At 43.9% G+C, this 21765-nt stretch overlaps 1 protein-coding gene across 6 annotated transcripts in view; it reads right to left on the reverse strand.

The window, feature by feature from the left end:
• Positions 1-15604, reverse strand: part of PSIP1 (PC4 and SRSF1 interacting protein 1) — a 51180-nt gene extending 35576 nt beyond the window's left edge. For 5 of the 6 annotated variants that reach the window (XM_002708085.5, XM_017341191.3, XM_008254637.4 and 2 more), the window contains exons 1-3: positions 15428-15604; positions 14674-14892; positions 11208-11284 (exon numbers count right to left, since the gene is read on the reverse strand). In XM_002708085.5, the coding sequence (XP_002708131.3) occupies positions 11208-11284; positions 14674-14745 (149 nt within the window). In that variant the 5' untranslated portion in view covers positions 14746-14892; positions 15428-15604. Of the gene's footprint in view, positions 1-11207; positions 11285-14673; positions 14893-15298; positions 15324-15427 lie in introns of those variants that run through there. The other variant, XM_051845430.2, reaches the window with a different exon arrangement.
• Positions 15605-21765: the final 6161 nt, after the last annotated feature.

Consider the following 21765-nt stretch of genomic DNA (forward strand, 5'->3'; position numbering starts at 1 on the left):
AAAAAAAAAAAGGCCATCTATGCTCTGCTGCATGATTTGAAAAAAAAGATGCTCAGTCACCAATCACCAAGAATTTTCAAAGTGACGAAATGCACCCAATTTACATCTTTATTTATGGACTGAAAAGCTAGCAGCAAGTATCAGTCTATGCAACTGCACAGACTGTAACACAGCAGGATAAGCCAAAGTTTAACCATATTGCTAGGTAACAGTGTTACTTAATTAAACCAAGGTAACTGAAACATATGCATACTGGAATCAAGCAAACCTGATGGCATGTGCCTTCTCTTAAATTCCACTTTTATCAGTCAAGCAAGTGACATTCTTGCTCTGTTTCTGACTGCACTGTGTCATTACTTGGTCTTGATTTGATTTTTGTCTCACAAAATAAAACATTGCTACTTCATTGTATTAATAAAATCTGAAAGTCTGAATAGAATTCTAACATTCACAGAATATAATCAACTCACATTTGGTCTTATTCAATCATCTCATTTCACATATAGCCTTTCATTATATTTGGTTTATCTTTATCTTCAATTTTGCTGAATAGGTTTTTAAAATTCATCCCTCATTCCTCCTTGCAGATTTATTTCTGTGTCCTACTTTCCATTTTTTATAACTCATGTTCTTACATCACAAATAAATTCACAAGTCTTTTTTTTTAATTTTTGACTGTGTGGACAGTGAGGAGAGAGAGAGACAGAGACAGAGACAGAGACAGAGACAGAGACAGAGAGAAAGGTCTTCCTTTACCGTTGGTTCACCCTGCAATGGCCGCTGCAGCCAGCGCACCATGCTGATCTGAAGCTAGGAGCCAGGTACTTCCTCCTGGTCTCCCATGCGGGTGCAGGGCCCAAGGACTTGGGCCATCCTCCACTGCCCTCCTGGGCCACAGCAGAGAGCTGGACTGGAAGAGGAGCAACTGGGACAGAATCCGGCGCCCCAACTGGGACTAGAACCCGGTGTGCCAGTGCCACAGGCGGAGGATTAGCCTAGTGAGCCGGGGCGCTGGCCACAAGTCTTAATATACCAAAAATTAAATGCCCTCCCAACAGAAAAAGACCTTTACAAATCAATATAGTTTGCTTTAAAAACAAAAGATGTTTTAATAATTCACATATGAACAGACGTTCAGTATCATTAGCTACCAGGGAAATGTACATCGAAACCACAGTAAGACACAGCTTTATAGCCACAAGGATGGCCATAATAAAAAAGGTACTAACAAGTACTGGGAAGCACATGGAGACATAAGAAAATTCACACACTGCCACCAGGAATATAAAATGGGGACAGCTGATCTGGAACAGTCTGGCAGTTTCTCAAAAGATCAAACATAAAAGTTGCCATTTGACCCAGGAATCCCACTTCTAGAGGAAATGAAAACATATGTCCACAGAAAAGCTTGTATACAAATAGTTACAGCAGCATTGTTCACAAGAGCTGAAAGTGAAACAACCCAAATGTCTATCAAGAAATGAATAAATAAAATACAGAAGACCAATCAATGGGATATTCTGTGTCAGTAAGAAACAAAGTACTATTCACATGCTACAACACAGATGAATTCTGAAAATGCTGAAGTAGGGGGCTGGCGTTGTGCTGTAGGGGTTTAGGCAGATATGTGCAGCGGCAGCATCACATTATAGGCACGGGATTGTGTCCCAGCTGCTCCACTTCCAATCCAGTTCCCTGTGAAAGCAGAAGATGGCCCAACTGTTTAGGTCCCTGCCATCACCATGGAGACCTAGATAAAGCTCCTGGCTTTAGCCTGGCCCAACTCTGGCCATTGTGATATTTGGGGAGAAAACCAGCAGATAAATAATCTGTCTCTAACCCTTTCAAATAAATAAGTAAGAAAAAAAGAAGATGCTAAAGTGGAAAAAAAAAAAAAAGTCACTAGAGATTTCATGGGGCCTGGGCTATGGCATAGCAGGTGTCAGCATCCCATGTGGGCTCCAGTTGGAGCCCTGGCTGCTCCACTTCTGATCCAGCTCTAGTATGGCCTCGGAAAGTAGAAGATAGCCCAAGTCCTTAGGCCCCTGCACCCACGTGGGAGACCTGGAGAAGGCTCCTGGTTCCTAGCTTCAGATTGGCTCAAGCCATTGCAGCCAGCCGGGGAGTGAGCCAGCAGATGAAAGACCTTTCTCTGCCATTGCCTAACTCTGCCTTTCAAATAAATAAATCTTTAACAAAAGGGTGCTTTATATCATAGAAAACATCATATAAAAAAGGTTTCATATCGTATGCCTCCATTTATTTATTTTTTTAAAGATTTATTTATTTATTTGAAAGTCAAGAGTTACCGAGAGAGAGAAGTAGAGGGAGGTCTCCCATCCTCCGGTTCACCCCTCAATTAGCCGCAACGGTCAGTACTGTGCCAATCCGAAGCCAGGAGCCAGGAGCTTTCTTCAGGGTCTCCCACACAGGGGCAGGGGCCCAAGGATTTGGGGGCAATCCTGTACTGTTTTCCCAGCCCACAGCAGAGAGCTGGATGGGAAGTGGAGCAGCCAGGTCTTGGACCAGCACCCATGTGGGATGCCAGCACTGCAGGCAGCAGCTTCATCTGCTACACCACAGTGCCAGCCCTGTATGGATCCATTAATAAGCAATGTCCACACCAAGAATGTGGCTGTCTAAGCCAAGGCAAGAGGGATGACTGGGAAATAACTGCTAATGGGCACTGGGTTTCTTCTGGGGATGAAGAAGACTGTACTACTGGCTGCACTACTTCTAAATATACTAAATTCTACACTTTAAATGGGTGAATTGTATGTGAAATGGAATGTCTCAATACTTAAGTTGTTAAAAATTTTGAGAACATATCGTATCAAATTAAAAAAAGAGTAATCAATTTCACTCAACTACAGCCACTTTAAAAAAAAAAAAAACCTTTCATTTGAAAGAGTTAGAAAGAGGTAGAGATGTGGGAGTGAGGGGGGGTCTTCCATCCTCCTGGTTCACTCCCCAAATGGCTCCAACAGAGCTGGACCAATCTCAAGCCAGGAATCAGAGGCTTCCTCCAGGTCTCCCACGAGAGTGCATGGGTCCAAGGACCATTCCAAGTACATTAGCAGGGAATGGAAATGGAGTAGCCAGGGCTCAAACCGGCGCCCACAGGCATGCCAGCACTGTAGGCCAGGGTTTTAATCTGCTGCACCACAGTGCCAGCCCATACAGCCACTCTTTTCAACCCACTTATTTGTATACTTAGAAATGTAGTTTCAATATATTATACAGTCATTCACAAGTAGCCCTTATCAAACTAAAATAAATGTCTTTTCATATCAACAGTTACTTAACATCTTACCTATTTACTAAAAAGCTACAACAAAATTAATTTTTGGTGGGACCATTTCATATTCCAAGTTTTGTTATAAAATAATGCCACAATAATAAAGTTGAGGATTAAAAATATACTCAAGACTCATGAACTTCTACTGAGACTCAGAAACAACAGTAGTTGAAAAGGAATCCTCCCTGAGAATTCAACTCCAAAAACTTGATGAACAAGGCCCATATCAGTTTCTAGACAGCCATCACTAGCTCCCCCAAGGGCCACCTAGTATGGCTGCAGCAGATTCATTCTTCAATGCATTCCCATTTTTAAATGACACACAAAAAATGCTTAACATGCAAAATAAAAGCAGGATATAATTACATACAGCAGCAAATACCAAAAAAAAAATATGAAAGCCAGTCTGCAATACTGCAAACTGTTAACAAGTTTGGTGTTTTTAAATAGGAGTAAAACTTATTCTGTTCCCTTTTTAGATAATATTTAATCTTTAAAAATTAAATGCAAAGACATATTAATTCAAGGAAAGTTACCCATGCAATGATGACACTTAAGGAGCACCACAAGCCTTATTTTAAAGATTAGAAAACTGGAGCCAGCACTATGGCACAGCAAGTTAAAGCCCTGAACTGCAGCACCTGGATCCCACATGGGCACCGGTTCGAGTTCCAGCTGCTCCACTTCCCATCCAACTCTTTGCTATGCTGGGAAAGCAGCAGGGGATGGCCCAAGTGTTTGGGCTCCTGCACCCACATGGGAGACCCAAAAGAAGCTCCAGGCTTCAGATCGATTCAGCTCTAGCCATTGCGGCCATTTGGCGAGCCAGCAGATCGAAGACCTCTCTTTCTGTCTCTACCTCTGTCTGTAACCCTTTCAAATAAATAAATCTTAAAAAAAAATTAGACTGAAGGCCAGAAAGCTGAAGTGAATCAGGCAAGGTAATCTGTTAAAAGCAGAGCCTCACTCCACACAGTGCTCCTTAAACAAGGCTGCAAGTTCCTTTACCCACTGCCACACAGACTCTGAAACACTACCTAATATATCTCTATACATAGCAACTCAGACCTCAAGTACCAATGTCAAGAAGGAAGGCTAATGTAAAACACCCTAGGAAAAGAGCAAATCACTAACTGAATACAATACTAATTTTATAATTCGGAAGTGATCTAAAGCCTATAAGTATGTTTCTTACATGGTACTTGTCAAAGCTCAAAGTGCGTACCTATGAGTATCCCAATTTTTTTTTAAGAATGTCAGTACACTGAAAGCAGTTGTTTCTCTGAATTCTGTTTACAATCGCCTCCAAGAATGTATGTACATATCACTCACAGAAACATCAGTTATCACAAATTCTGAACTCTTCCTTTAAAGCAAAAAGTCACAAGTTAAAAAATGGGAAAGCCTATTAGAGTTGAAGATGAGATGTTTACAACTCATTTAACTTTGCTAAGTTAGTAATACCAAACAGGAGCTGGTGCTGTGGCAAAGCAGGTAAAGCCACAGCTTGCTGTGCTGGCATCCCATAAGGGTGCCGGTTTAAGTCCTGGCTGCTCCACTTCCAATCCCCCTCTCTGCTATGGCCTGGGAAAGCAGAAAATGGCCCAAGTCCTTGGACTCCTGCATCCAATGTGGGAGACGGGGAAGAAGCTCCTGGCTTCAAATCAGAACAGCTCCGGCCACTGTGGCTATTTGGGAGTGAAGCAGCGGATAGAAGACTTCTTTCTCTCTCTGCCTCTGTCTCTCTGCAACTCTGCCTTGCAAATAAATAATCAAAAAAATTACTAAACAGAAAATCCTATTTAAGCACATATTGGGGTTCCTTTTTAAGATTTATTTATTATTTATGCGAAAGGAAGAGTTACAGAGAGGCAGAGACAGATCTTCCATCTACTGGCTCACTCCCCAAATGGCTGCCATGGCTGGAGCTGCGCCAATCCAGAGCCAGGAGCTTCTTCCAGGTCTCCCACACGGATGCAGGGGTCCAGACAACTGGGCCATCTTGTGCTGCTTTCCCAGGCCATAGCAGGGAGCTGGATTGGAAGTGGAGCAGTTGGAACTCAATATGAATGCCGGCACTGCAGGTGAAGGCTTTACCTGCTATACCACAGCACCAGCCCCCTCATATTGGTTCTAACTTGAGGCATTTCTCATTAAATCACAAAATGTGAAACATACTTCTCTACAAGTATATATTTTATTTTACAACAGCATCCATGATTTAAGACGAATCATTGTTTATACAATTAAATATGCATTTACTATGTGCTATGAATCTGCTGCTATAAGGCTTAAGAACAACTATCCAAGTCCCACAGCAACACATTCTGCTATGCTGGTCATGGAGAAATTGTACAGAAGAACCAGTGTGGAAGAAAACAAGATCCCCATTTTTTTTATTCCTTTCTTGTGAACACTGTTAGTATCTCCTCATTCACCTTCATTCCTCAAAATATAAACTAGAGGCAAATTTGAAAACAGCCTGTGATATATGTATCTTTAGAGTTCCTAAAATTTAGCTTCCAACTTCTTTGTATTACAATTGATTAAAAGCAATTAAGAGGGGCCGATGCTGTGGTGTAGCAAGTAAAGCTGCCACCTCTAGTGCCAGCATCCTATATGGGCACCGGTTCTAGTCCCGGCAGCTCCACTTCCTATCCAGCTCACTGCTGTGGCCTAAGAAAACACTAGAGGATGCCCAGGTCCTTGGGCCCCTGCACCCAAATGGGTGATCCAGAGGAAGCTCCTGGCTTTGGATCGGCTCAGCTCTGGCTGTTGCAGCCATCTGGGGAGTGAACCAGTGGATGGAAGACCTCTCTTTCTGCCTCTCTGTAACTGCCTTTCAAATAATAAACCTTAAAAAAAAAAAAGGCAGTAAGAGAGAAAGGCAGCAGGCTTCAGATCAGCGCAGTGCGCCGGCCATAGCAGCCATTTGGGGGGGTGAACCAACAGAAGGAAGACTTTCTGTCTCTCTAACTCTGCCTGTCAAAAAAATAAATAAATAAAGAGAAAGGCAGCAAAACAGCATATTTATTTAAATATTTCACACTTCAGAGACACAGAGCTGGGTGAAAGTATTTCCTCAGCGAGCAAAACTCAAACTGACATGCATTTCAAACAACTCCATACACACTGCAAGTAGCAGTCTTGTAAAAATATGTAATGTTACCTTTAATTTATCAATTTCCACATATCATTCCCAAAATGAAAGTCAAAGCTGTACAATTTGTCATGAGTAACAGCTGACATTTGTTTTGTGTAACACATGCCAAGCAGTGGTCTAAGCAATTATCAAGAAATAACCTTGTATGGATCCAAAAATTCTGAAGTTGATTATATTGCTATTCCTTTTACAAATTAGGAAGAAATTAACACAAGACAAGTAATCTGCCTGAGGTCATACAGCAGGCAAATAGCAGTGAGGATTTACTTCTGAATTAATTGTCTTAAGCATGATACAGTGTTAGCTAAATGGTCAGAAAATTCATAATCAACAATTATCTAGCTTACAGAGCTTTCGATCACCAAATATTTACTTAACAGCTACTAGATGCCAGGCACTTAAGTAAATGATGACAAGATGAATGAAGACAAGGCCCCTGATGTCCTAGCTCTTCATGTGTAGGTGAAGAAAGAAGAAAAAATTCAGTCATTGTATAATAGAGAAAATAAACATACACAGAGGATTTGAGCTAAGTACTGAATCCCAGCTTCGGATTGGCCCAGCTCTGGCCATTTGGGGAGTGAACGAGCAGATGGAAGAACTCTCTCTGTAACTCAGCCTTTCGAGTAAATAAATAAATCTTAAAAAAAAAAGATACCTAGAAGAGGGTATTGTGGTATGCCTAATTCTCAAAACTTGATGGCTATACAAACTGACTTTCAATGTTGTAAAATGTTTGAAGGTCAGGAAAAGAAAGCACCTACAAAAGGACTTTGCCTTTTTTTTTTTTTTAAGATTTATTTTATTTATTTGAAAGAGTTACAGAGAAAGGTAGAGACAGAGAAAGAGGTCTTCTATCTGCTGGTTTGCTCCCCAGATGGCCACAAAGGCCGGAGCTGCTCTGATCTGAAGCCAAGAGCCTCAAGCCTCCTCCAGGTCTCCCACATGGGTACAGGGGCCATCCTCCACCACTCTCCCAGACCACAGCAGAGAGCTGGATCAGAAGAAGAGCAGCCAGGACTAGAACTGGCACCCATATGGGATGCCAGCACTTCAGGTCAGGGCTTTAACCTACTGCGCCACAGCACCAGCCCCAAGTTTTTGTTCTAAATAAATACATCAAAAATGCAGACTATAAATTATTATGAATTACAGCAGTTTTCCAAATTGCTATTTCAGCTTGTCTGTTCTTTATATTCCATCTAATTCCTGGATATTAGGATAAACTTTCATTTATGCAAAATCTAAACAAAAAGTTTACATAGCTGCCCTCTCAACTTTTTTTAAAGATTTATTTTACTTGAAAGTCAGAGTTACACAGAGAGGTCTTCCATCCACTGGTTCACTCCCCAACTGGCCACAATAGGCAGAGCTGCGCCAATCCAAAGCCAGGAATCAGGTGCTTCTTCCAGGTCTCCCACGTGGGAGCAGGAGCCCAAGGACTTGGGCCATCTTCCACTGCTTTCACAGGCCACAGCAGAGAGCTGGATTATAAGTGGAGCAGCCAGGTCTCGAATTGGTACCCATATGGGATGCCAGCACTCCAGGCCAGGGCGTTAACCCACTGTGCCACAGTGTCGGCCCATGCCCTCCCAACTTTTGAGGAGAAAGATGAACAGAGACCTCTTTTCTAAAAATTAATCTTGGGGTCAGCATTGTGGTGTAACAGGCAAAACGTCAGCCTGTGGCACCGGCATCCTACATGGGCACTTGTTCAAGTCCTAGCTGCTCTACTTCCAATCCAGCTCCCTGCTAATGCACCTGGAAAAACAGCAGAGGATGGCCTAAGTCCCTGGGCCCCTGCACCCCCATGAGAGACCTGGAAGAAGCTCCTGGCTCAGGCCAGGTCCAGCCCCTGTCAGGTCCAGCCCCGGTCGTTACAGTCATTTGGGGAGCAAACCAGCAGATGGGAAGATCTGTCTTTCTTTCTAACTCTGCTTTTTAAATAAATAAAGATCCCTTTAAAATATTAAATAGAAAAAAAGTTACTACACCCACGAATATATAGTGCTACCTTTCCAAAGACTAATGGTGGGGCCGGTGCTGTGGCGCAGTGGGTTAACACCCTGGTCTAAAGCGCTGGCATCCCATATGGGCACTGGTTCTAGCCCCGGCTGCTCCTCTTCCGATCCAGCTCTCTGCTATGGCCTGGGAAAGCAGCAGAAGATCTCCCAAGTCCTTGGGCCCCTGCACCCACATGGGAGACCAGGAAGAAGCTCCTGGCTCCGGATCACCGCAGCTCTGACCATTGTAGTCATCTGGGGAGTGAACCAGTGGATGGAAGACTCTGTGTCTCTACCTCTCTCTGTAACTCTTTCAAATAAATAAATCTTAAAAAAAAAAAAAAAAGACTCATGGTATATTTAAAAGTTAGGCACAAAACATTGCCGAGTGCATTTTGAAAGGAAAACTTGGTATCATTAGCTTAATTTAAAGACATTTTAATTCCTTGAATATATACTAATTTACTGAACCGGAATAATTCATTGTCTTATTAACCACCTTAATTCTTATTAAATCAAAAAGTGCTTATTTTGTGCAGTTTGTTTTAAAATACAGATATTTATAATTTAAACCGTCTACTATATATTCACTCTTATATAAAAAGATTTATTTGAAAGGCAGAGTTGAGGCCAGCGCTGTGGTGCAGTGGGTTAAAGTGGCATCCCATGAGTGCCAGCTGCTCCACTTCCAAGCCAGCTCCCTGCTAATGCACCTGGAAAAGCAGTGGATGATGGCCCAAGTACTTGGGCCCCTGCACCTGCATGGGAGACCTGGAAGAAGCTCCTGATCAGCCCAGCTCCAGCCATTGCGGCCATTTGGGGGAGTGACCAGCAGATGGAAGGCCTCTCTCTCTCTAGCTCTTAAAAAAAAAAAGGCAGAGTCACACACACAGAGAATGATCTTCCATCCGCTAGTTTCACTCCCCAAATGGCTCCAATGGCCAGGAGTTTCTTCCAGGTCTCCCATGTGGCTGCAGGGGCCCAAGTACTTGGGCTATCTTCCATTGCTTTCCCAGGCGCATTGGCAGGCAGCTAGCTGGAGGCAGAGCAGTCAGGACTGGAATGGGTGCCCAAACGGGAAGCCAGGGCTGCAGGTGGCAACTTTACCAGCTACACCATAGCACCAGCCCCAAAACCACTCACTTTTAAACACTGTGAAGGGGGGCCAGCACTGTGGCATATCAGATAAAACTACCACCTGCAGTGATAGCATCCCATATGGGTATCGGTTTGAGTCCCAGCTGCTCCACTTCTGATCCAGCTCTCTGCTATGGCCTGGGAATGCAATGGAAGATGGCCCAAGTCCTTCCTGCGCCCACATGGGAGGGCCAGCACTGTGGCATTGTGGGTTAATAAGCCTCTGCCTGCAGTGCTAGCATCCCATAGAGGCACCAGTTCGAGACCCGGCTGCTTCTCTTCTGATCTAGCTCTAAGCTTATGGCCTGGGAAAGCAGTGGAGAATGGCCCAAGTGCTTAGGCTCCTGCACCCATGTGGGAAACCCGGAGGAAGCTCCTGGCTTTGGATCACCTCAGCTCCAGCTGTTGCACCCATTTGGGGAGGGAACCAACAGATGGAAGACCTTTTTCTATGTCTCTCCTTCCTTCTTTCTGTAACTCTACTTCTCAACTAAATTTTTTTTAAAAAAAGCATATGGGAAAATGGACTTAAAAAATAACTATTTTGAAAAAAAAAATAAAAAGAATTATGTGACATGAGATATCATTAATATGAAACGTCCAGAATTAGCAAATATATACAGACAAGTGGCTGCAGAGGGTGGAACCAAGAGTGATCACCAGGTAGGTACGGAAGTAAATACACTAAAATCTACTGACTTACATACTTTAAACAGGTGAATTTTATGGCATGTAAATTACATTTCAATAAAGCTGCTGTTAGTGAGAAGTTTATACAGTAGCTAAGCAACATTAAACCAAATGCTATCACCGTAGCCACTCTTAGGAATACAAAATTCTAATTAGAGTACCAACAGCTTTGCTTCTTCATGTCCCAGGTAAACAAGCCTACTCTGAAAATTACTGCAAATCCAAAATCAGATATGCAGTACTTGTAAAGCTATTAAATTATAGGCATGTAGGAATAGTATTTTTGGAAATTAATGAGATGGCCTCCAGAGTAATCCTTTGTACCCAGAGCTAACAGTTCAACTCTCAGCTGCAATTTTGAAAAATTAACTTGCTTCACCAAATCATTTCTCTGCCCTCAAATTCACCAGGGGCAGTAGAGCAGCCAGAGTGGCTCAAGGGATCCATTACATAAACACACACAGAGCTCTATTCAGATTCTCTCATCTTTCCCACATATATAGTTTGTGTGGCTCATATCACAAATGGAGTGCCATGTGGTCCTTATAAAAAGCACTTGTTTTCTTAACAGGAATACTGAAGCACTATTAAATCTTTTCTTCATACTTTCATCCACCAAGCAGCCCTCTGAATGCTGGGAAGATCTTTACCTTCTTTTTTGATCAAGAAAACATCTACTAAAAATAAAAAAAAAAAAAAAGGGAAAAAATTCTACTCACATAAAAATTAAGCCTACAGTGTCATTAATCGCTACCTTAAAGATTGAAGGATATGTTTTTCCAAAGTTCATGGAGGATTTTACGGTTTTTCTATTATTTTAGTTTTCCCCCTTGAGTGAATCTCTACTTGGTTTTCATTTTATGTCCCATGACCCAGTTAAATTAACAGTCTTGCCTTTAAAGACAACAGGACTTACGTCTCATGAGTTCCAAAAAAGAAAATGGGTAGTTTGTTGGTAGGTGGCTTAACAGCTCCATCAGGAACCTCATCTACCTAAAAGAAAGATTAGAAAAATGAAAATCTTCTAAATCATACATATCTCAACACAACTGAATAAACTGAGACCAAGACATCCAGAAAGGGTATCAAACAAAACAGACCAGTTCTATGAGCCAATAATCCCATATCCCCAGTTCTGGAACCCACTGGAAACAAGGCTAATATACTCATTTCCTTAACTCAACTAGTACTTCCACTGTTGTTCTCTGCACAAACACTGTGTTATCATGTATTATGCCTGATCCTATTAGTAGCAAAATGTATGGCACTTGTACCATTACCACCTTCTTACAACCATAACTTCTGAATTCTTAAATCATATCAAAATCTAAGCATTTCAGATGAGTCTAAATCTGTTTGACAATCCTAGGTGATCTTTCTGTAGGAAGGCTAGATAAAGAATAATTGTAAAAACAGATATTAACAAAAGTTGAAAGCAGTATTTTTCAAAAGATGCAACATGTATTACGGAAAGATCCTTCACCTATATGGCTGAATCACAGCAGGATACAGTCCCTTTTTCAATTTGCCTTCAATCCTTTTAATTAAGGAAGAAAGCATCAGGTTCTACTATGTCTAGTGCATGTGTAATATTTGTCATTCTCTTTTATCCGTAAGGAAAAAGCAAATCCAAGGTTAAAGCCCCTAGGTTATTGTTCCTAGCAGATTTTAGTAACATTTTTATTTTAAATATTAACGTTTTATAATTTCAAAAACACTTAATTTTTTTACAAAATCAGCTTTGTTAAGAAAAACACTGCCGATCAATGGGCTTCTATAAGCACCGTAGTGTTGAAGAAAAATCCTAAGGATAACTAGACTGGTTATTTGCAAGGGCAAGAGAAAGGTTCCACTGTCTGGCAGAATTCATTACCACTCAGCATCTGCAGGAACTCTGATTTCCCTATCAATATGGTTCTCCCAGTCTTTTCAGTTTTGTGGAAAAAGACCAGAGGTGTATGTTTTCTGTCAATCTGGTACATGTTTCTTCTGCTGGCAGAAGGCTTTCAGACTTTGTGTAAACGCCTAGCACTTACAGAGTTTAATAAACATTAAGCAACTTTTTAAAAAGTTGATTTTAAGAACTATTGATAAAAGATTAGAAAAGGGCCAGCGTTGTGGCATCACAGGTAAATACCAGGATCCCATATAGGAGTCCATTCATGTTCTGACTGTTCCGCTTCAAATCCAACTCCCTGCTAACAGCCTGAGAAAAGCAAAAGAAAGTCCAAATGTGTGGGCCCTCTGCTAGCCACGTAGGAGACCCGGAGGAAGCTCCTGGCTTCTGCCTGGCCCAGGCCTCAACAAAGCAGCCATCTGAGGAGTGAACCAACGGATCCAAGACCTCCCTCTCTCTCTCTGCCTCTGCTTCTCTGTAACTCTGCCTTTCAAATAAATAAACCTTTAAAAAAATCTCAAAAAAATTAAAAAACAGAAGAATCAAGTTTGGAATATGTAAACAAAAAATGTTAAAACCAAAACTGGAACAGGCATCATCTTTACAGCTGAGGCCTTAAATACATCCCCCTCATTCTCCTCAGCCAGGATTTAGAATTCCTAAAACTGAAGAACAGAACATAATTCTAGGATATAGACTGTCAAAACCAAATTAATTGCCTCAAAGAAAAAATGAGAAAAGGAAAAAAAGACAAAAATCTCACATTCTAACCCATATGAACTTTTATTTTTTTAAATGAACTTATTAAATATAGCATTTGTTAAATCAAGGAGGAGAAACCTGGGCTCCCCCAAAGCTATTTCACTTTTAATAGCACTAAAAGTTTCATCACCTAACGTTAATAAAGGGTGGAGAGGATGATTTGGAAGTAGGTAATTTTTAAAACATTCCTATTTGGCCCTCAACGGCATTGTGGCACAGAGATCTGAATACAGATGTAATAAGACAATCTTGGACTTTACAGTGCCTCAAAAAAATAAATAAAAAGGATGCTTCTAAAATCATGAAATACTATCAGGCAGAGGCCTTAAACCGACCCTTAAACAGTTTTCCTGGGCCTTCTTCAAATATATGTTTAAACATGCAAGGTTATGTATTAAGGATGGGGGGAGGTAGAGACATTTCAGGCTTCTGCCTTCACGCATCTCACAATACATCTGAAAATCAAACTATACTCAAACTAAGAGTTAAAAGATTTTCATAAAGGCAATAGATTAGAATGCCAAATATATGAACCAGGATCATCACTGTGGAGCTTTCAAGTTGATTCCACTGAAAAGGTAGACTTGATAAACAAGGAGTACACAGTTTTGGAATGAAACCTGTGCAGGTGTCTGAAGGGCTGCATGGGCGCAACCTCCGGCAGCAGCATGACAGCTGGCTGACACTCTCTCTCAGCTTCTCCGTCCACAATTCCGTTACCTAATGGGTCTTTCCCCCCATTCCCCTTCTCAGTTGAGACACAGGATTTAATATTTAAGAAACACGGTTTCAAAGGAAAAAACACAGTGGAAAATAAACGGCTTGTAAAAATAATGCCATCGTTAGAGTACCACATGGTCAGACTTTAGAAGGATCTTGAGCTTACCTAATCTAACAGATCTCAACCTTTTTTTAGATCCTGTTATTGTCTTAGAAAGCAAGTTTCCCAACAAACTAACAAAAAGATCTTTTTTGAAATATCACGTAGATACTGACTCAACTCCTGAGTGCCACAAAACATCTTGGGTCCTTAATGACTTCTCTGTACCTCTAGAGAACCTAGAAAACTCTGGTCTACTCCTTTTGCCTATGGGAAACAACAGAAAGGTAAAACTACTTCTTCAAGGTCACCAAGCAAACAGCATGAACAAAAACGTGGGAAAACATTTTCTGGGCCTTCCCTGGTACTTACTCATTGTTAGATGTTTAAGAACACCCAGTCCTGAATCTCTTCATTAAATTAGCACACCTGTAAGGCTTCATTACTTACACATTCTTGCATATACTTAAAACTTCCTAAGTCCAATTTAATCAGACACCTTTCTGTTGCACATCTTTCATCTGCACAGACCCCACTGACATCTTGTATTTTATGCAGTAAGACACCGTCAATGTTGGACCAATTTCTAAAGCTAACACCCCTACCGGATTATTATTTCACCTACAAGGGAGCCGTCACTGGCATCTCCTTTCAATATTCCTTCGCTCCGAAGAAAACCTGTGGGAAGTCGCCCACGAAACCAAGCGCGGGGGCACCTGCATTTTTCTACTTTCACGGGAGCCTTCCGGACAAAAAAAAAAAAAAAAAAAAAAAAAAAAACTAGAAGGGAAGGTCAGGTTACACACGAGGCGACGGGGAGATTCGGAGCCGCGGTAGGAAGCAGGCCTCCGAGGAAGGAGGCACGAGCAGCACCGCCCGGCGCCAGGGCTGCCGTTCACTCACCCGAGCTGGCCAATGAGGATAACCTTTCATCTTGGCGAAGATGAGGTCTCCAGGTTTGAAATCGCGAGTCATGTTTCGGGGGCGAGGCCGGGGGTCTACAGCCCAGGAGGAGGAGGAGGAGGAGGAGCGGCGGCGCGGCCGGCGGCTGAGGGATGCGGCGGGAGCGCAGGCTCCCCGGCCGGCGGGCGGAGGAGGATGCCGCGGGGCGTCCCGACGCGCCTGCGAGGGACAGCACCGAGGGCGGTTAAAGCGAAGACGCCCGGAGGGAGGGGCCTCACGGGGAGGGGGAGGGGAGCGGAGGAGGGGGAAGGGCAGCGGGGAGGGGGTGGGAGAGCGCGAGCGGGGCCGCCTCCCGCTCCGCCCCTGCAAGTGCGCGGCCTCCGCAGCCCCGGAGCTGCCCCTGCGGGCCAGGAAGCCCCGCCGCTCCAACGACGCCACCACCTGAGGCAGGGATGCTGCCCGGCCCCGGACTCCCCTCCCTCCCGCCCCATCCTCCCTGGAGCTTTTTCCTCAGGGCTCAAGCCCCAAGAGGGAGGGGGTGCAGGGCAGAGGGAAGGAAAAAAAAAAAAAGGCGGTTCAGAGACGCGAACGACCCCCCTCCCGTGCACACTCGACCGCCCCCCACCCGGCGGTCCGACGGTCGCAGGCTGGGGCCGCTCGTCGGGCCCCCCGGGAGGGCCGCGTCCACTTCCCCGCTACAGCCAGGAGCGAGGCCACCGAGGGGGGGCGGGGCGACTCGCTGCCGCCCGCTCACCTGCCGGGACCGCGGGCGCGGAGGCTGCAGTGGCGGGCCGGCCGCCTCTGCCCGCGTCCACGCAAGCCACCTGCGCCACCAGCTGCCGCAGAGGCGTCCCAACGGTTCCGAATCGCAACCGCCGCCGCCGCTGCCGTCGCTGCGCTGCTCCCGCGCGGCTCCCGCTCGGCGCCCGCTAGCACTAGGGCGGAACCAACTGCTCGCAAGGGGAAGGGGGAGTCATGCCGTCCCTCGCCCAGGTGTGCGGCTCCGAAGCGGAGCTTCTGAAAACGCTACAGATGAAAGCTCTATTTTGCCTGGCAAATGCATCCAGAGGCAGTGGGAGACGGGTGCGAAGTAGCTAAGGAGTGAGCCGAAACAGCTGGGCCTGCCGTGGCTCCCCCTGCGGCTGGCGGAGTGGTTGGGCCCGGCCCGCCCCTGCTGGCCGCTCTGCGTGTGTGTATTTGTATGTGTACTGTATGTAAAAGGCGGGGAGGGAGGAAACGATTGTTGTGGACCAGGTTTGGGGGCGGGTATCCAGGCCTGTAGCCCTTGGCTGCGTGTTAGGGAGAAACTGGCAGCGTAAGCTATGTTTTTGCATCGTTTCCCTGGGTGGGGAGGCATTAATACAGCTCTTGCACAGTTTGCATCATCCAAAAAAAGAAGAGCTGTGCAAAAAAAAAAAAAAAAAAAAAAAGCCCATAGATGAAATTGGAGCAGGAGGCGGTTTGCGGGGTGTGCAGCTTGTAGGCCTCTTGCACCTCGCTGAATGGATCTCGCAGTCTCCTTTTAAAAATCGTAATGTGAGAAAGCCCCATTTCATTTATTTTACATTTAAAGCACCTGGAACTATTAAGAAACATAGGCAATCCTAACGAATGTAAAAGGTAGAAAACAATGACAGGAAAGCCTAAGCCTTTTAGATAGGATGTGGGTTTGGGCCCCGCACTAAATTTCAACTGCATCTAAATTTTATTTCCCTGGTAAGATGGCAGCTGTTACAGTTTTGAAGTGTTACTGAAATACTCTCTAGAAATTTTAAAGATTATTTTTCAATTCTGTAGCCCATGCATTTTAAGCTATGTTGCCAGTAATGGGCCCAGCCTTGTGATATGAATGAATACTTTAATATTTTTACTGTGCCAAAGCTATGTCACCAGAACTGACTTAATATTGCTTATCCATTAACATTCACCTGGGTTCCCGATAAATACGAGGAACCTCCAAAAGTTAGTGGGGAAATGGAACTCAAAGATGTTTATTTCTGTGCAAAAATTATGAAACAGTTTTCTCACAGTATGCATTTTCCATGAACTTGAAAACCCCACATACGTAGTAATTGAGGCATTTTGAAATTTAATACAGGTTAATCTGAAGGGTTTTTTTTTCATTCTTTATTAATCAAAAAAAAAAAAGTACTGAGTGTATGACAAGCACTGTTAGGTGCTGGGTATACAGCTGTGAAGGACTGACACGTCCTACTTAAAACCGAGTCTGAAAACAGCCAAACACAGGAATGTCAAAATACATGAGTGTTAGTAACTAGCTTATAATAAAGGATGCACAACTGGAAACAAGTCTGGAAAAGCTTCATTAAGGCTTTTAATTAAGTAGGTAAAAAATTGAGTTTTTTTTTTTTTTTTGAAAGAGAGCTTGCTGTTAAAAAAGAATGAGAGAAGACATTCCCCATGTAAAGTGTCCTGCAAGGAGTTTGAAGAAATTAAGTCGTATGTGGCAATATGCAGAGGGTTCCAAGTGAAGCAAAGAGAAAAACTGTGTCTTAAAGCTCCTCATCCTGAATTTGAATTTGATATAATAAATACCATAGGTTGCCGAGAAAGAAAGGAGTAGGAATTGTTCTTTAAAGTTGTTCTCCCTGTTTCAATTTACATGATTGTAGAAAGAGGCTGGAGGTCTGCAGAACTCACTAAATGATTCTGTTTCTGGTGGAGATTGATGATTATGAGCAAGGGCACAGCCAAGTAATTACCCAAAGGAACAGTTGTCAGATGTTAGTCATATGTGATGCACAAGAAAAGGTGGAGAGACATGCAATGAATAGAAGTCCAAGATACTGAGTAGGCGAGACCTGGGCATCCTCCAGAAGTCATGTGTTGTGCACTGCCTTTGTACCAAACCCTTTCAGGCCTTGGGACTCCAAGCTGGGTGACTCCAAGCCGGGTTCAGAGCCCTGCAACATCGCCTTCACCTGGGACCTTGTTAGAAGCTCAGCCCTTCCACACTCCTACTAAATCATAATCTGCATTTTAACAAGCTCCCCAGGTGGTTCTTACCCGCAAATTCAAGTTTGAGAAACTGCTGTGGAGAAGACTACAGACTCTAAGAACTTAGATACATTAGAACAGACAGATAAGTTATAATCAGTATTAAAAGATAATTTCTTATGAGTTCTACAAGTAAAGAAAGGGTGATTCTTGTGAGTGGGGGTGGTCTCAGAAAATAGAACAGGGAAAACAGAAACGCCTTCATGTTTTGAGTGTTCCTGTTAAACAAAGCAAGGGCCGCACTTAGTTCTTGCTTCTCTGTATGTTTGGGCAGGTTCAACTTACGATAGTCTGTAGGCAACAGGCGGTACCCCTGCAACCATAAGGCAGGGCAAACAGGTGGTAGTTTACTACGCCTCCAGAGAACAAAAGCCCAAGATCCCAGGAGCAGCAGTGCTGCCGTGGAGGGGGTTGGGGGAGGGGTGGGTAGGGGGAGAGGAGGAGGAGGAGGAGGGAAGGCTGTGCGGGTAGCAGCCACTTGGAGTCCTCTTTGCTGAACCACTGTGAGCTGTGCTCCTCTCCAGCCAAACTTGATGCATTTTCCCCCCAGTCAGCCTTCCTGGCGAGCAAGATAGAGACTGGGGCAACAATGAGAAAGTTATAAGGAAAAAGAATGGAATTCCCAGAGCCACTGAAGCCAGGGGAAGACATCAGGGAAACAGAGAGGCAGGAGCTTGACCTAAATTCTCTTATTTAATCTCCATTTTCTAGATGCGAAAACAGCCTCCCAGAAGTTAAGCTATTGCCCATGCTCACACACTGAGTCAAGTGGCGGGAGTCGAGATGCCCGCTCTGGAGCCCGGGTCTTTTTGTGATCCCACACTGCCTCTAGGTGGGGCAGGGAGGCAGCAAGGCTGCAGGCAGACCGGTTTTAATCAGAAAAAGATGCTGGAAGTAAAAGCAGCCCAGTACTCTTCCACCTTCGGATTTGAAAGTTTTCCCAGCTTCCGAAGTCCCAACAGGCTCTCTCCACCTCACCCCATTCCCCAGCTTGCCACCACCAGCAGTCCTTTCTGTTTAACTCCTTCCGCTCCTGAAAGATTCAACCCAAAAAGCATCTCTGGAACAACTCTGATCTCATCCCACAGCGGCACAATTTTTTGTTGTCGGTGTTTCCTGGTAGCCTTTAAACTATTTACAAGTAGGCACTCTTCTTCATCTTTACTAACACTTTGCAGGAACTCAATAAACACTTTTGTTTTCAATAAATAATGAAGAAGAAGAAAATGCAAGTGGAAAACTTTGATAAATTTTTCTGATCCTTTAGGCTGAAAAAGCAGATAGGGAGACAATGTTTTATTTTGACCTTGTAAGATTTTCATGTAAAGGTTTACCCTTTCAAAGCAGTATTTTTCTTTCATTGCCAATATACTCATTTTAACAGAAACCTTTCTAAACGAGATTTGATACTTATTCCAAAAATTTTAGCAACAATTTCTTCCTTCATGTCTTTTACATAATTCCCTTCTATTTGTTTATTTGAGAGCCATAGAGACAGACACTCCTGTCCACTGGCCCATTTCTCAAATGCATGCAATTTGGGGGTTGAGAACTCAGTCTAGTTCTCTCATATGGGGAACATGGACCCAACTGTTACCCTGGTCATCACCTGCTGCCTTTCAGGGTACACATTAACAGGAAGCTGGAATCAGGAGTGGAACCAGGACTTGCACCTCAGCACTCGATATGGGATGGAGGTATCTCAAGCAGTGTCTTAACTACTAGGCTAAATAGCAGCCCCTAACTCCTATCACCTATTTTTTTTTTTTGAAGATGTTATTTATTTATTTGAAAGGCAGAGTACAAGAGAGGCAGAGAGGGCCGGCGCCGTGGCTCAATAGGCTAATCCTCCACCTTGCGGCGCCGGCACACCGGGTTCTAGTCCCGGTCGGGGCGCCGGATTCTGTCCCGGTTGCCCCTCTTCCAGGCCAGCTCTCTGCTATGGCCAGGGAGTGCAGTGGAGGATGGCCCAGGTGCTTGGGCCCTGCACCCCATGGGAGACCAGGAAAAGCACCTGGATCCTGGCTCCTGCCATCGGATCAGCACGGTGCGCCGGCTGCAGCGGCGGCCATTGGAGGGTGAACCAACGGCAAAGGAAGACCTTTCTCTCTCTCTCTCTCTCTCTCACTGTCCACTCTGCCTGTCAAAAATAAAAAAAAAAAAAAATAAATAAATAAATAATTAAAAAAAAAGAGGCAGAGAGAGAGAGAGAGACAGAGAGAGATCAATCTTCCATCTGCTGGTTCACTCTCCAGATGGCCCCAATGGCCAGAGCTGTGCTTTTCCGAAGCCAGGAGCCCGGAGCCCCAGTGTGGCGTGGAAAAAGGCTTTGGAGTCACACTTGAGTTGTGATCCCAGCTCCATTACTTCCCATCCATGTGACGTTATGCAAGTCTTTTAACTTCATTGTGCTCATTTTCTTATCAGTGAATTGCGAGGATTAAATTATATCATAAATATATAATATGCACTGCACAGTATCTTGTACAGCCTTGTTGGCTGCATTTATGGTCAAGGGGAAAAAATTGTCTTCCATATAGATACAGGGTTATACAATGGCCGGGTTTATAATCCAATCAGGTGTAGAGGGGAAAGTTCAGTATCAAATCTCCTCTCCTGCGAACTGCTGGGTGACAAACTACTGGTTTAATTGCTATTGTAGGAGCTGCATTCTTTCTAAGATTGTATTTATTTTGTTTTAATAATTCTTTAATTTGTATTTATTTATTTCGGAAGAAGAGAGAGACAGAGCTCCCACTCCCCATATGCCCACAGCAGCCAAAGACAAGAGCTGCAACTACCTAAGCTATTGCTGCTGCCTCTCTGGGCCCGCACAAATAGGAAGCTGCAATAAATGTCAGAATCAGGTATCAAAACCAGGTACTTTGATATAGGACACAGGTGTCTCAACCAGTGTCTATACTGCTAGCCCAAACACTCCAAGGTTTTGTTTGTTTATTTGATAGAGTTTACAGACAGAGAAAGAGAGAGACAGAGAGATAGAAAGGTCTTCCACCACTGGTTCAGTCCCCAAATGGCCACAATGGCTGGAGCTGGACTGATATGAAGCCAGGAGCCAGGAGCTTCTTCCAGGTCTCCCATGTGGGCACATGGGCCCAAGGACTTGAGCCATCCTCTACTGCCTTCTCAGGCCATAGCAGAAAGCTGGATCAGAAGTCGAGCAGCCAGGATTAGAACTGGCACCCATATAGGATGCTGGCGCCACAGGTGGGTGCTTAATTCATTATGCCACAGCATTGGCCCCGGTTTGTTTTTTAAAGAAATTTTATGTTCACAGCAAAATTGAGAGGAAGGTACAAAGATTTCCCATATGCCCCTGCTGCCATACCTGCATAGCCTCCCGTAGTTTACTTAAGGGTTCACTTTTGGTGTTGTATATTCTTTAGGTTTATACAAAGGTATAATGGCATGCATCCACCATTATAATATCATACAGAATAGCTTCCCTGCCCTACAAATCCTGTATGCTCCTTGATTTATGCATCCTTTCCCCAGTTCTTCACAACTACTCATCTTGTTACTCTCTTCTTATTTCTGCCTTTTCTACAATGTCATTTCATTGGAATTGTACAGCAGGTAGCATTTTCAGATTGGCTTATTTCACTTAATAATATGTTTCCGCCATACTTTTTTTTTTTTTTTTTTTTGACAGGCAGAGTGGACAGAGAGAGACAGAGAGAAAGGTCTTCCTTTGCCGTTGGTTCACCCTCCAATGGCCACTGCGGCCGGCGCGCTGCAACCGGGACAGAATCTGGCACCGCGACCGGGACTAGAACCCGGTGTGCTGGCACCGCAAGGCGGAGGATTAGCCTAGTGAGCCACGGCGCCGACCCCGCCATACTTTTTCATGGCTTGATAGATCATTTGTCTTTACTGTTAAATAATATTCCATAATCTGAATGTAGCAGTTATTTGTCCATTCATCTACTGAAATACATGTTGGTTGCTTCCAAGTTTTGAGAGCTATGAATAAAGCTGCTATGAATATGTACAGGTTTTGTGTAAAAACATTTTTTTCAACTCATTTGTGAAAATGCTAAGGAGTGGGATTTG

This window comes from Oryctolagus cuniculus, chromosome 1, assembly GCF_964237555.1.
Source record: "Oryctolagus cuniculus chromosome 1, mOryCun1.1, whole genome shotgun sequence".
In the NCBI taxonomy this organism is placed as follows: Eukaryota; Metazoa; Chordata; class Mammalia; order Lagomorpha; family Leporidae; genus Oryctolagus; species Oryctolagus cuniculus.